A 16,629-nucleotide genomic window follows, 5' to 3' on the forward strand; every position below is an offset into this window, starting at 1 on the left:
TCGAAATTTCAATTTCATTGAATTTGTGAATGAAAGTTCTCTGTAATCAATTGTACATCACCTTGGCAATATATCATTTTACTCGTGGCAAAATAATATTATCTGGGGAAATAAAACACAGATAGCGAGAATATTTTTACATGCTGCTAAAATATATTTATATTCTTCTACATCCGACTGAAAGCGCAAAGACCGTTCATTGGATAAATATGTAATCCCATTAATTTAGGTTTGTTTGACATCATCGGATACGAGTTTATTTGTATAGCTGTAGAACTATGGACAGAATTCCATGGAAACTCACATTTTTTATTACATCAGACAATAAAATTATCTGGCAGTAAATTCGTGAGGGTTTATGCGCCTCTTACAAGACCGAGAATAAAAATCAAGGGTCACCGTGCAAAGTTTGATACAAGGGAAACAGATTACAGAAGATTTACTGATATTCGAAATTCAAAATGGCTGTCACCCATGTGTAAACTCTGTGGAGATGAATAAGATTTCGAATTTCAAAAGACTGAGACGATAAAAATCTTCTTACTCCAAGAGCTTTAATATGAACCCTCAGAAATGGTACGTCAGAAATGAATTTTAAAAACTTAGTCCAAATATCTGTCCCAGAGGCGATTCTAACTTAAGTAACTACTAATTCAGTGTTAACTGCTTATTTGTATATTTTTGTCTGTGAGTAATATTGAATTCGGAAAACTAATATTTCCTTTCATGATGGTGGGTGAAGAGCGACTTAGAATGTTGGATTAACTGTTTCGATTTGTCAATATTGATTATTTTCGTTTTTCTGATGAATTGAGATATTATTTGATTTGTAGAAATAACCGGTCGCTTATCGCACTATGAAATAAGAAATATCAGTGCTTCATTGCAATTATTAAATTATAAAAACATACTTTAATAACGTTTTTGTTCTTACATAATTTATCACTGAAATATTGATTATGATAAGCGTGCTCTGTCTTGATAAAGTTAACTGAACTACAACTGTAGTATCTTTCAGTGTTAGTTGACGTTGCATCTGTAGATTTTCATATGACAGTTTCAGAACGACAAGTGTTCGTTGTGGTTAGGATGATATTTCCCGACGCCCATGTTCTTTCCCTCTTCTCAATAGTGCATTTGCTTTATAAATCATACAGCGTTTTGTTCGTCCACAGCCAAACCAAGGACTACTGTGTTAACAGAAAGTTCAGGTGAATTAGACACTGGGGCCCTTGGTAACGACAAATATCATCCTCGCGACTGGATCATTATTGCAAACTCAAGGCATGTCATTGCCGTAGACTTCAACGCCTTTCACGTCATTGGTTTGTTTGCCTGTGAAGATTTATTTATAATGGTAAGGACAAAAAAATCCGCGTTCTTTAAAAGCCTTTCAGAATATTGAAACATCATTTGCTGTCGCATAGTTCACTGTAGATGAAATAGTGAAAGTATCGTAAAATGAGGAAACGCGGATTGACGAATGTCACTTGTTTGCAATTCCCCTGGTATTAAATCAACAATTTACAACAAATTGTGAGAATTTGTGATTTTAATTTGTCTGTTCTCTTCTCAATTCATAAACATGTTAATCGATCTCACAGATTAAGGTAGAAATGTTCATTAACATTTTTCAGTCGGTAAAATGGGGTTTATATAGAAAGCATTGAAATCTCATTCAGTGAATTTGATATGCAACAATACATCTTAAAGCTTCTAAGTCTTCTTCAGAAAGAAAACCAGTATCTTAGACTAGCATTTGCTCAATAATTTTTTTTTTTACTTTATCGATATCAATCTCTAAATCACATTGTTTCATTATTTGCATTATTAGAAGTATTTCTCATTATTTTGTTGAATAATGCAGTGTGCTCGTTTTTCGTTACAGTAATACAATAATTGATATGCGTTTCGCTTTGCTGTTCTCCTCTTCTAACAGGTTTACACTGGTAATGAAGAATTCGGGCCTTTCTGTGGAAACGAAAACGTGTCAAACCTTCCAGCAATCATTCAGTCAGCAAATAACGTCATTACCATTCGATATGTAGTTCATTTGTTGCAAGAAGGGCTACTTCAGGCAAAGTACAATATTGTAGGTAAATGAACGTTATGATTGTATATCTTGTCAGTAAAATAACAGCCAATACTTAAATAATCCTTTCGATTTTTTCAAGATTACAATATGAAACTGTCATATGAGATTTCAGTATATTGTTGTTATCCGATTGCTTCATCTTTTACATCCGGCTGTTTTTGAAACGGTCAAACGAAAGATGCCTTGTTTTCAATTATTTTTCCAATACGACCTATTTAACCAAACTTCCCAAGCATATAGAAATATATATTGTACAATACGTCATCCAATCTCAAAACCTTTCCTTAAAGCCCCAATAGCTGCGAATGTGTAATAAACCGATCACAAAATATCCAAAGTTTTCCAAGAGTTTTCTTTGAATAGAACCTATTAAAGACTGAAAAGTGTTTAATAATGTCATAAGTGTTCGAAAGTGGCATGTAAATTCAAACGTTTTAACATCATTTTAGATTTCCTGCCATTTTCAAAAAATAATCATTTGACAGAGATAATAATGATCGTAAAAACAAAATGTTGGCTATCGTGTTTTGCGCATTCAAGCAAATGGCATCATGCTTGTTTCTGATATGATCACGATGTGCATGTGCAGGAAATACTTCGTTTTTTGTACTTTTCCGTGGGGCGCCATTTTATGACTGCAGCATCCGCTTATTATTCAGCCTGTTAAAGCGTTTAGGCATGGTCCAAATCAGCGAGCATTGATACTTCTATACACGTCCTTCACTTGACACATTTGCCCGTACCAACTTTGGTTTGAAAATAAAATCATTGAAATAATGCAAAAAACGCATCTATTGTGGCTTTAAAGGTAAAAATTGGGTTAAAACAAGTTTTACATTAGGTACATTCCGGTATTCCCCGTGATAATACAACAAGATATGTACCGAAGTCTTCCATACAATAGTGTGATTGTGATTTTTTATTCTAAAACATCTACATAGAAAAATGAGCAAAAGTTTTGCGTAAACATTACGGCATTTGGTAGAGCCAAGTCGTAACGAGTATCAAAGGTGGCGAAATACTACATGAATCAAAAGTATCAAAATCAAAGCAACTAGTACATAAAATGGTTAAAGGGGGCATTTAAAAGAAAACACGAAATATATCAAGTAGGACACTCTTTGAAGAAACGAAAAAGGTTTAATACAATGATCATATCATTTCAGACCCCTCTTCAGCACCGAGATGCAGATCTCTACAGGCACCTGTGAACGGTCGTATTATTGGACGTAATTCCACTTACGATCAGTTTGTTTGGTTCAGGTGTGATAATGGATACTACATGGAAGGGTCGATGACTAGACTGTGTAAGGAAGACGGGACATGGACTGGCGTACAACCGCACTGCTATCGTAAGTAGACATTGGAAAATCAGCATGAATCACATTTAGTCTCGAAATTCATATTAGGTGATGGCTCGGACTATAAAAATATTTAAACTTTTTTTTTAAAACATTATATGTCCTTCAGGTGTAAAACATATAACCCAATTGACTTTCTCTTTCTTCCTGTGATCGACATCGTCATCGTCTTCACTCACGCAATCTCAGTTCTTAAATTTTCCTGAAACTCCACTTTCAGATTTTGATACTGTTGAGTGTCAGGATTTTCATTGTCAGTCTTCCAGTTAGATTCTCGGCAAGGCTGAAGAACTGGTATGCATGCCAGAAAGCTATGCCGTACAAAACACAGATGCCTTGTAATTTAAGCTCTGACTTACTACTAATAACGTTAAAAGAAAAATAAATTCCCATTTTCTTCTAATCGCATTGATAATTTCCGACTGCTTAGTTTTTGTGTCGGGTGAAGCACAGAGGGGGGCAGGGTTTGGGATTAGGTGACCAAATTTTCAAAATGAAGCAAGCATAAGCGAGCGAAGTTCCGACACTTTGATCAGCTAACACCAATTCCTGGCTCGCACTGTCCTCCACCCGTCACAAAATCAAGAAAATGGACATCAACACACATTTCTTGGTAAGGGTTAATTATAATTAGTACATGTCATCGGGCCAGTAATTCTGTCTCATTCTGGGTACAATATCACCTATCTCACATTATCTTCATCACAATTTTGCGGCCATGTACAACTGACCCCAACAGCAATATTGACCGTACCCCTTTTCTGTACTGCTGTTGCCAAAGACGGCACATTACTATCATCTAGAAGTCAGCGTACATTCAAATGCAAATAGCAATCAATGTGATGGCCAAAAAACTTTGTATATTTTGATTTGCATTACTTCTGCTACAGACAAAAATCACACTATATTAGTTCAAAGTCTGTTATTGATTTGTTCAATGTTTGTCGAGACCTTTGTTGCAAGTATATTCGCGATCACGCCTCCGAACTGATTGGTGGCCCGGTTGTATTGTGGCAATTGATGGATCCAAATACAGCCGTGATCGACTTCCTGACGGTCAATGGGTCTTCGGAGGCACTGGTCGCAATTCTACCTCTGTTTTTTTTTTAATTTTCTTGACCAGAGTGATGCAAATGCTTTAATTTCTTTGATTTATAGATTTGTTTGTCCGGGTTCCACAATTATTTCTGATCAATGGAGGGCTTATTTTTCGTTGTCTAAGTGTCCTTAGTACTCTCATTTGACCAACAATCATTCTTTTCATTGTGAATCCTGGTACCTTCGCCCACACCAACACCATGGAAGGTATGTATTTCCATGTCAATCGAAGGTGGGGCCACGGTTTCAGATTTATTTGCAAGTTATATTTATTAATTCATGTGACCGAAACGGTTTGGCGATAATGCCAAGGCGTGAGTGTCACTTGTTCATCATATTTCAGTTCTTTATCCTTTTAGTTAATAGCCCCCTTCATCGACCAAGCACAGGTATAACAGCATATTTTGTTAAATGTTTGAGAGAGTCTAATGACTAATAAAATGATACAAAAGTTTACTGCTGAGGGAGGCCGTCGCCGCTGATGTACAAGCTAGAAGTTGAATGCACGACACCATTTTACAAGTGGTATAGCCACAAACTGATGGCGTCAAAGATGTGTGTACTTTTGGAAAGGTTACTTTCTAAGAGAGGCGACAAATTATATGGGTAAGACTTAGGAATGGGGGCTTTGAAACTTAGGGGAAATAATTGTGGAAATGTCACAAAAATGACATTATGAAAATTCCACCAATTGAAGCAGTGAATTAAATACAGAGGTCACAAATCGGCTGCCAATGTGTTATGACGGGTCAATGTTCTGTCTCCAGCACGGAATCATTTGTTTGTCTAGTTTGAGTATTACAAGTGTCACACATCAGTGGCGGCCTCCTGAATCAGTAAACTCCTCCGTTGTCATCATTTGTCACACTGACATATACGTGCCTTCCATTATGTTGGTGCGGGCGAAGGTTTGATGACCAACAAAGTGAAGAGAATGATTAACGGTCAAATGCGAGAGCTGGTGGGACTTAGACAATGAAGAATAAGCCCTCCATTAATCAGAATGATTGTGGAACCTGGACGAATAAATCGTTAAAGCATTGACATCAAGCCAGTCAACAGAAATTGAAAAGCAGCCACTGAGAAATAGCGCGACCGATGACTTCAAAATCTTTATGTCTGCGACGGTGTCGACCCTAGCAGTATTTGGACTTTCCGAACTTTGATTCAGCATAGATGGTATTTTTACATCCTTTGATCCATAAATTTACCCATACGGCTCGGCCACCAATCTGTTCAGGGGCATAGTCGAAATAAAAGGAAACACATTTCACAACAAAAGTAAACCAATTAACAACAGAGTTTGAACTTATGTACAGGTGTGATTTTTGGTCTGTAGAAGAAGCAATGAAAATGAAAAAATACAAAGATTTTCGGCCGTCATATTGATTGATGTTTGCATTTGAATTAACCCTAAAATGTGTGCTGGTCTTCATTTGCTTGGTTTTGCGTCGAGTGAAGCATAGTGAGGGCAAGATTTAGGGGCCAGCTGACCAAATTGTCGGAACGGAGCGAGTGTAAGCGAGCGAAGTTCCGACAATTTCAGCTAATACAATAAATGAAAGCTAATCAAACCTTTATCAAACCCATAATAAAACCTGCAAAACAAGAGGCAATGAAAAAATAAATAGCAAAATAAAATGAGTAAATAAATGAAAGGCCAAAAATTGAATGAATAGAAACTCAAACTGTCTAAAGCAACTTGAAATTAATACGAATGAAGAGTATTAACCAACAAGTGCCTGCATAGTATTAACATCCTAAACTTTATGATGAACATTGCACCCCCTTCATTCCATCGTAACAAAAACTTGTTTAACTGCCAAACCTTCTGCATTTAACTTCAAACCATCCACGTTGACCATCAACAGATTTAGTATTTCTCTGCAATGAAGTATTCCACATTTTCAACGACAACGCGCTACACTGTTCTAGTTAGCCTGGTCTGTCATGATAGAGACTGACAGAGTTGTGTCGAAGCAAAAATATTGATTTCACTATAAAGTTAATAAAGGATACCCTGTGTTGCTCATAAAATGTTATGAGTTAACTATATCTTCGTTTACTTGCAGAGCGGGTCATGATAATAATGATCGCCGATGCAAAAGATTTTGAAACAATACACGTTTGTTGGTTAATACATAGTCACTTTATTTGAATGAGCTCTTATCTTCTGATAAACTAAACCAATCACTTGCTTTAAGTTCTAGACCGATGAAATTACCCGCCTAGGAAACATTCGTCATCTAACCGGATGTGTTTTCTCTTCCCAGCTCCATATAGAGTGATGAATGAAAGCACCGGCGTTATTCATCTTTCACCATACGTTGATTATTCAGCATCAGATTACGAATTGGAATGGGAAATTGTGGTAGAGATGGGGTACGTCATCCACCTGGAATTTGATCACTTTGCAGTTGGTGGAATACTTCCAGGAAACGTCTGCCCTGCGAGCTTGAAGGTATGGTCGACGATGATTGGAAGTGTGAGCGTTTAGGTATCATACTCATAACAAAATAGGGATGTCCGATGACAATACTCTGATTGTCAAATATGACGACTAGGTCACGGAATTATCGATTACCAGGTACATAAGCGAAAATTTACATCGTGTGAAAACATTAAAAAATGATAAGAGATTTACCATCAGTATTGAATCCACACTGAAAAGAATATAGTCCTCCTCGTAGATCATTGAAACTAAGTATTATTTAATTGCACTTTCATCTCTCTCTCTCTCTCTCTCTCTCTCTCTCTCTTCTCTCTCTCTCTCTCTCTCTCTCTCTCTCTCTCTCTCTCTCTCTCTCTCTCTCTCTCTCTCTAAACCAACAGATTATACAATCTTCATTACTTTTGCGACATGTCAGCACTTCTTGAGAGCTGCAGCGTCATCTGATGTCATCCGTGATCTTCTCTATGATTCATTATTGAATCTGAATGTGCTTTGGCATTGTATGTCCACGTAAGCGTTACACAAATTAGAGAAAAAAAGCGTATATGTTTCGGTATTTCAAACTTACAGTCCGGTCTAACACTTTGTACATCTATCACATTGACAGTCATTTCTCCTTGCTCTACTTAGCAGATTTCGACAGGAACGCGTGTTTTCGATAGTTTGTGTGGAGACAATAGCGCCAACAACTTACCAGCAACAATTCAATCCTCTGGTAACGTCATGAAATTAAAGTACAAGCTAACCTGGCCGTTACATCCGCAACCAGATACATTTATCTCACGGTATTACGTTAAAGGTACGTCTTAAACGAGCATATTCTCATAACCATGAAAACTTTTCTTATGCACATGTAAAATCTTCGCCTTGCAATACATTTTTTTTGCATCATAGATGTCACGCGGGTGTCACAGACCGTTAATATCCTTTCATTTCGACACCGCAGACAAATGTGGATTAATTCTACTGTCGTATCTCGGTTTGCAGGGCCATAAAATTCTCTAACAATCCAATCGTGAACCATCTTCATCATAATATCTTCTAGACGTACGATTTGTCATAGAATCAATAAAAAAGTTGATGCATGCACTACGGATGCATGTGTGATTAAAAATAAAGAATGCGCGAGGAGAACATGGCACTATTTTAATTACATTTCAACAGCCACATTTCTTAATAATTAGATTACATCTATTAGGAAAATTAACCCTTTTTACATCAGTGAACAAAATGTGTAAAGTATACATAGTACATTCTGTCATACAGTAAACTGCTTACTTGGCATATTTTGTTTCTTCCAGTTTACATGCTGATCAATAAAGTTGTATCAAATAATTTTTTATGTATACTGCATCTGATTCAAGTAATTCAGACGTGCGTTGCCATCTTTTCTAAAATGCTCTTAAAAAGGGCGACAACGTATACATATGCACTGTTGTTTGATACCTCTAGAATTTCAGCCTTCTGTCATTATTGAGTTGAATACGGTGTAAATCAGTGTCCTTTGAATTTGGCAAATTTGGTTAAAAAATTGTAGATGGCCGATGAATGTTGACCACGGTAGCTGAGATGATTTTTCTATCTAAAGCTGATCTAGAGTGTTTTGAGGAGCAGATACTGCAAGATGTAACACCATTTTTCAAGAGTACGTATATGGTCTTTGCATTACACAAAATGCATTAAGTTTATCATCTGGACACTACATGCGCGCAAGTGATAATTTAATTGTCATACCTGATACAACGCAATCATTCATTGAACAACATCAAGCGAGGAAGTGTCTTCCCAAAAACACAAACAAAAAATAAGTTACAATAAAGATGAAGGTTTTACATAAAATGATTGAGATACAGATATTTGCGAGCAGCAGCAGCTTCAAAACTTAAAATAAATTCAATCTAGTGCGACCAAACTGTTTAGTGCACGTAAAAATGACATTTTACTGCTATAGTGATTAAATTCCCAGATTTGATCTCATTATAAATCGTTAATTCGACTCAAATGTTACAGTTCTTATTTGCGATAGGTAAAGTTTCAAAACCTCTGGAACAATTACGATATGTTCAGTATTCAAAACCAGATGAAACAACATTATCTTACAGCTGTGTTTGAAACAAGAAATTTTCGATTATCGCCGGGCATTAAATACGTTTAGGAAGAAATGTGATAAATTAGTTTGATGACCACACACGGGTATGCGAATTTTATGCAGAGGAACAACATATAGCCAAATATGTAAACGAACTGTCACTATCTTTCTTGATCAATGTTGGAACATCGAAGGAGCAAAGCCTTATCGCTATGTAATTTTCAATTACATAGAATTCTTATATATAATTGTTCTTATGTATAATTGTTCTAACTTCACCCGAATATCCATCCCTGCGCAAACGGCAAGAAATAATTCAATTTAGGCACCACATTTTAGTTACCTCAAGAACGTAGCAATCGAGGACCACAAACAATGTAGTATTTATTTCTAGACGTTATAGTTTATGAAATTCACCCTTTATTCTTATGCTAACCACAAAACAAAAAAGCAATCGTTTCGAGATACACTTCAAGTTAACTAGAGACAAGATTTGTTTTAAATGTAATCAGCCTTTTATGAGCAACAAACCCAACTTACTCAGTAAAGATAGTATCTTGATTGCATTTAAGTTACTAAGTGTTAGATACCTATTTCTGAAAATTCTCTATTTAACAAAGAAAACTTTATTTGTTTACTGTAACATTAACCTTATCCCCAATTGGTTTATGCAGACGTCTTCAGCATTAAGTCTAGATTTTCCATTTTCATTAACTATTTTATTGTCTTCTCAAATACAGGTGTTGACTGCGGTCGACCAGAAGAAATTGATAATGGTAACTTTAAAAATGATAACTTCACATACCCAAATACAATAATTTATTCTTGTAACGCCTTCTACGAGCTGCTTGGACAAAATGTGAGCATGTGCCAGGCTAATGCCACCTGGTCAGGAACCAAACCACATTGTGAACCGGGTAAGTGAAGGGTCTTCGAAATATGGCTCGTATATATATATATATACGTGTTAGGTACGTTTGTCACTGGTATCTTGATATATTGACAGTGAAAGCAAATGATATGCAGATCGTTTTTAACATTTCATATACGACCTTTCTTAATTCACGTGTCTGTTTCCCTAAAATCTGAATATAGCCAACAAATACATAAACGCTAAAAAGATTTTTCCCAAACAACATCAATTTGGATTGAACATTGTTAGTTTGATTGTATGTTGATTACGGACTGATTAAAAGTGACGAGCGTTTATCGAATGCAAAGTTATTTCATACCATATTAACTCTCTTGAAATAATGCATTCAGTTTTAGCTTTGAGACCGAAAATGTTGTTGTGTTTTTTGGTCGAGAAATTCAACGAGAGGCTAGAAAATATATTTTTTCCTGGTCATCAAGCGCACTACTCCAAAAACCTGCGTTCGTGTCTCGCTTATTTGTCTCTTTGTTTGTTTGAAGTGCTGGTTTTCTACGTTTCCGCATACGTCTATTAATCTTATTAATATGATATCCTGAATAATTTAACTGCTTTTATTGGAACACTATGGTTGGGGTTGTATTAAACACCCAACCCAACCAGAGTGTTCCAATAAAAGCAGCTAAATTATTCAGGATATCATATTAATAAGATTAATAGACGTATGCGGAACTGTGTTCCTTCACTCCCCTACAGTATTTTAAAACAATCTTTTTTATCCCTTTGGCCTGAAGCCGAACCTACCTTGCGGGGACTGACAAAAGGGTTTGTCGCTTATAAGTCAATTTTTCAACAAATGTTGAAAAGTACGTTTTATAACATTTGACAGCCTTTTTTCAGTCTGTGGTACACCTATCGTAACACCAAGATCGAGATCTCCTTTTCGCATATTCGGTGGACGTAGTGTCCTACGAGGTTCGTGGCCATGGATGGCTTTCCTGTCGGTTCACTCTCCAAACAATGGCATCAAGAATTCAATCTGCGGAGGATCTCTACTCAACAAAGAATGGGTTGTAACAGCAGCACACTGTGCCGTCAATCTGGAGACAAAATCAAAGACATTTGGACAAACTCTACCTCTTGCGTCATTTAATGTTACCCTTGGTCTTCACAGACGTTCACGTCCGCGTGAATATGTACAATACGTAAGACAACCATGATGTTAAACCGTTACCATTTTCCTGTAATTTGTACAACTGCGCGACGTACCATTTAGTATAATATAACAGCTTTCTTTTGTAAATGTTAGGTATATGCATTTCTGTATTAAAATTATATTTTAAAGCGCACAGACGTTCTTTGTCAAACAGTTGCAACTTCAGTAAAGATTATCTTTTTCTGAAAATTCTCATCGTGCTTCTAAACGCATCCGAGCTCTATTCCAGACACTCAAGTTATGAGAATGTTCTTCTTATTATATTACATACCCACTCTAATATAACTCAGATACATCTGATAAGGTGACGTAAGTAGTATATTCTTTAACGTTTTCATAATTTATTTTCAATTGATAAGTCATCGTATTTGTCTTCGACAGAGGAAAGTTGTGGAGATCATCCCTTCCCCACATAACGATCCTAAGACATTTGACGCAGATATAGCACTCTTGAAGTTGGATACTCCTGTAGCATTTACTAAGTACATACGACCAGTCTGTCTTCCGCTTAACAATGCAGACGATGGTGTAGCAGACCAAGGAGATTTGGCAGTTGTTGTAGGATGGGGGAAGACTTCAAATGGAAGGCCGTCTGATGTGTTAAAAGAGACTTACGTACCGATAGTGAGTCAGCAAACATGTGTTGAAGCTTATAATCGTTCTTATGCGGTAACCGATAACATGTTTTGCGCCGGGTATCAAACAGGTAAAGTATGTTTAAGATGCATATTATCTCTGAAATTCGTTAAATCAAAGATGTACTTTTCTTTTTAAAGGATTCTGACGTGGTGCATTAATTTGTTTTACTGACTGCCATTGATGGGTTTAACTGTTTATGAACCCAAGGAGAAGGTTTAGATCGCTGCATGATGTCATTGTTTGGCAGGGGTCAGCGTTCAAAGAATAAGTGAGTTTAATAATGTACGATCAACCTATGTGCCCAGCAAAAAGTGATTGAAAAGCTTTCTTCGTCGAATAAAATCCTTAAGAATGGAGCAATATCTGAAGCTAACCTTTCGTTATATTGTCTTTAGCACGTCTCAGTGGTCCTGTTTCAGTTGTACTGTTTGAAAATATCCGAGACATAGGTGTTTAAGGTCCTATAAGGTCCACTTGAGGACACTAATTGGCTGGACATTTTCTTTTGCAATATCTATCCTTGTTCTGAATTGAATGGTTAGAAAGATGGTAGAAAGAACGGCACTCAAACAATGCTGAATAATATGATTAGCAAGATTAAAATGCATCTTATCCAAAATGTAAGAGTTTTATTGCCAGACAATATTGATTTTTTTGTTATGTGCCATTTAAAGCCATATTGGGAAAATTTCAAAACATTTGAACCAGCTAGATGGAGTTAACTTCGTTAAAAATCTTGAAATTGGGAGAAGAGAGAAGCCACGAAATCGGTTTTCACATTTCTGTGTGCCCAACACAAAAAACAACGCATTTAAAAACAACTCGCCTGTCGCCTGACATCCAGTTACGGGTCTAAGGCTAAAAACGAGTCAACAGCGAAGTGCAAAGCGTGGCACATCATGAATATGCAAATATCTTTCTCATTTCAGAACCAATCAGAGCGTTGTATTTGCAGTAGCGAGCTGAATTGCATAAGTCAGGGTATGCTATAGGCTTAGGTCGAATAGTTGAGAAATTAAAAACAGTCTGTCGTATCGCATTAAAAGTATTATATAATATTTTGATAGATTTCTTCAGTTTGTGTAAAACTTGAAAATGTCGGTAGCGCTGACCCAAATTCTTGCTTCACATAAAGAGTCTATAGGAGCCCTGACTCACGTTAATCATCCGGATTACTTGAGATAGTTCGTTTCGTCGAAAGTGGCACAAATCACACAAATTCCATGAAGAGCTTTTGTACTACTAAAGCGCCCGACCAGTTCTACATGTCGCGGCTGCCACTCCTACTGAATTTGGGTTCTGGGGGAACAAACACGCTATAAATATAAGCAAATGAGTGCCTTTTCCTCGTTTTACTCTGCAGACTAAAGTATATTGCTATTAGGCCAGTTACATAAGTCTTTGCCTGTAGGGATTGCCATGACAATATGGTTCTCAAACCCTACTGATAAACAATTGGTATGTTATGACTGGTCACAGCAAATGTGTACTCTCCAGGACATTTATGCTCAGAACAAATTTATATACAAAATATCACTTAAGGTTGAATCGGTTGGAGTGTACAGACTAAATAAATATGCATAATCTGAACAAATGAATGTACTGAGGTGAACTCAGCTTTCTGTACTTGTCTTTGTCCGTTGTGATAGAAGGAGGTACCTGGTGCGTACATCAGGAATGATTGATTGCTGCAATGTTTTCCAGCAAAAACATAGAACACTCTATAACAAGGCAGCGCGAACACTACAGATGGAGGCTAACACAAAGTCTCAAGGCAACCAATCACCGTACCTTGAGGTGAATATTATATACTAATGACACCTGAGAGAAAGGGTTAAACCACTCATCGTACTGTAAGTTGAGTAGGACCACAAGCACCGATCACTGTAACCGGCTCATATTTTTTGGAAATATTAGATCATTTTGAAACAGGAATAATATGACCTACGATTTATGTCTGGACACATGTACCGCAAACACCAATCACTGCGACCCGTACGTAAGTCTCGAACTTTTATGAAAGAGGCAAATAAACCCACCTGAGCGCTAATGTCTCTTACGTCCTGAGAGGAAATGCATGTGACATCACATCTCATATCTTATAATACACAAATGGAAATTATAAACACAAAGCTCATAATAAAAAATAGCGAGTAATACACGCCAATACTTATCAGTTTTACGTCATGGACGCTGAAATGTTGACACCGTTACAAGACGGTTTGTCTAAAATGAAAAGGAGTAAAAGTCAAATCTTTTTGTTTAACAAGGGTGTATGACTATTTGAAGGATTAAGGTATTTTAATCAATTTTAATTATACAATATCGGAGTTTTTAATTGTCGAAAACGTTGTCCATTATTTCCAGGACGCTTTGATTCCTGTGACGGTGACAGCGGTGGCCCACTGATGCTTCAGGAAGAACAAAGTCAAAGATATTACCTGTACGGAATCGTCTCTTGGGGGCGTCCTGGGCAGTGTGCAGTTCGTGATTCTTATGGCGTATACGTTAATGTCAGTAACTTCACGCCATGGATTCAGGAAATCACGAATATACAGCCATGAGATGAAAGATCCATGATCGAAAAGCCCTGATGATTTCAAGATTTTATTGTAGAAATCGTTTAGTATCGTATTTTAGAATATTATTTAGAATATTGTTTTACAGACGTATTTTTATCTTGCACTGAAAAATGTTTTCGTGATATCACTTCGAGATGGTGTTCAAGGTCGAGGAAACTTTTACATGCAGTACAATAATCTACTCTATAAGAAAGTGGTTCATTCATTCTGTGTATTGATTTTACAAGCTCATGTAGTTTAGTGTTTTTTTTCATTCACTGCAGTAGAATGTATCCATTTATCGTTTCAGTCATCGTTGTAATATTACTGAGTTTAAAACTACAACAGGCTTTATTTTACTCTTTACGTCTGTCTTCAGTTTTGATTTAACATGTCTGAAACAATTTAATCCATTGAAGAGTGTTTTATTTTATTCATTGATTGGAGTCATTTGTTTTGATGACTTGAAATTTCAGGGCTTATCCCAAATAAATCAAATACACATATATTACGTAGTTGAACATTTCTTTCTCCTTTGACATCCTCAATTTTTGTCAATCCGTCCGTGACAAATTCTGGCAACACTTCAAACAAGACGGCTAGTGCATGATTAAGCTGTGAAACATCAGAGGATATTATTTTATGTATGAATAAAAGTTCCCATTGTCCTTAACTATTTGATTTATTGCCTTAACTATTGTATGCATACTTTTATCAATAAAGATCATTCACGATGAGCGAGTAGAACGATACGATCGCCCGAACAGTTCGAGTCATCTGTTATGTGTATTAATATACAACCTCTCGCAAGTATGCGCCTGTTTTAACATTGTAGATAGTTTAAATGTTTCACTACTTGATTTATTATGGCGTGACGGAATGATTTAATAATTTATATTCATCAATATTGGTTACGCCCAAATAAGTGTGTGGAGGTTTGGCATAATGAATAAGCAATGAAAAGTAGCAGAGGCAGGTAATTTTACTACAATAATGGCAACTTCAAATGTTTCAAATATTAAATACTAAGACACAAGATATACTCGCACTTTAAGAAATGTGGTATGACAGACAGTTTGGTATATTCGAATTTGGTCGTCTCACCACGTCAAAAAGATCAACTAAGCAGGTGACATTCAACACAATCTTTATGCACAGATATTTGTCTTAAGGAGGTTGATCGGAATGTATGGTAACGTAAATAGGTATTCAAGTGTGGATTTGGTGAGACATTTCATCGAACAATTTAAAATGATAAGTACACTGTATTCAAGATTAGAAAATTCAGAGCATAATGTCTAACCCATTTGATGTTTGGGGATCTAGCGACAGTATTCGACAGTATTTCCGTGGCAGTATGGAAACTCTTTCTCGCCACAAAAGAGACACAGTTCGTCAGCATTTGCAGATACCTGTAACAAAATATTAATACGAGCAAATCTTAAACGTTTAAAGACATCGTTTTTTTATCTTCCAATTTTCTGCTCCATAATGCATTTATTTGTTCTTGTCGGAAAAGTTGATATGGAACCGCTGGACTACACTAAACGGGCCAGCATTCAGCTGGGTGGTCCTACTTTTAACGCCTATAGAATAGTTTCAAAGGCACTGCATGGTTTAAGGAAGATTGTACCAAGTATACTTTGAATGAACAGGTGGTGCGAAACCTTCAACTTCAGACCATGTCAAATTTATACCATTAGAAACACATTATTATACGTAAAGTTTATATCACGTATAAGAAAACCTTTGCATGCTGTAAAAACGAAAATCGATGTCCATGAACATCATTGAAAATGTTTAGTTAAGATAATACGTCATTTTTGCAGCTGATCTAACCAGTTGAGTTCATAAACCAACCTGTACCAAGTCGTATTAACAGTGCTCTGAACTTTCTAGATCGAAAGCTGAGAACGATAGCTGGCACGATATTCTTCGGGCACTTTGATGCCCCAGGCAGCGCCCTCGTAGTGCGGACTCTCCAGTGGATAGTTAGGCGATGAGAAGGATCCGCCAAGACCAGACAAAGTTTCCTCAGAGGGAACAAGGGTGACGAATCTTACACTCGATAGCAAATAAATTGCAATAGAGGTGGAAAGGCCGTTTGATCTGCGATAAAAATAAACGATGGCCAACAAGGATATTGTGGCCGTAACAAAAGTAAAATTTGATTGTTTGATTGATTTATTGTGGTCGAGTTGACAATAGTAGCTGTCGCCAGCATGACTGCTAGTAGACCAGCACCAG

The 16,629-nt window shown here is 36.6% G+C and overlaps 2 protein-coding genes across 2 annotated transcripts in view; both read left to right on the plus strand.

The window, feature by feature from the left end:
* Positions 1-10,020, plus strand: part of LOC139136395 (mannan-binding lectin serine protease 2-like) — a 39,469-nt gene extending 29,449 nt beyond the window's left edge. Inside the window, exons 5-10 of the mRNA XM_070704118.1 lie at positions 1,176-1,357; positions 1,940-2,096; positions 3,262-3,447; positions 6,828-7,015; positions 7,640-7,805; positions 9,836-10,020. Of these exons, the coding sequence (XP_070560219.1) occupies positions 1,176-1,357; positions 1,940-2,096; positions 3,262-3,447; positions 6,828-7,015; positions 7,640-7,805; positions 9,836-10,020 (1,064 nt within the window). The remainder of the gene's footprint in view (positions 1-1,175; positions 1,358-1,939; positions 2,097-3,261; positions 3,448-6,827; positions 7,016-7,639; positions 7,806-9,835) is intronic.
* A 794-nt stretch (positions 10,021-10,814) lies between these two features.
* On the plus strand, positions 10,815-15,082 carry LOC139137087 (clotting factor C-like). The gene is made up of 3 exons (XM_070705053.1): positions 10,815-11,171; positions 11,564-11,888; positions 14,189-15,082. The coding sequence occupies exons 1-3, from the start codon at positions 10,956-10,958 to the stop codon at positions 14,383-14,385; spliced, it is 738 nt and encodes a 245-aa protein (XP_070561154.1). The 5' UTR covers positions 10,815-10,955; the 3' UTR covers positions 14,386-15,082.
* Positions 15,083-16,629: the final 1,547 nt, after the last annotated feature.

This window comes from Ptychodera flava, chromosome 7 (genome assembly GCF_041260155.1).
Source record: "Ptychodera flava strain L36383 chromosome 7, AS_Pfla_20210202, whole genome shotgun sequence".
Lineage (NCBI taxonomy): Eukaryota > Metazoa > Hemichordata > Enteropneusta > Ptychoderidae > Ptychodera > Ptychodera flava.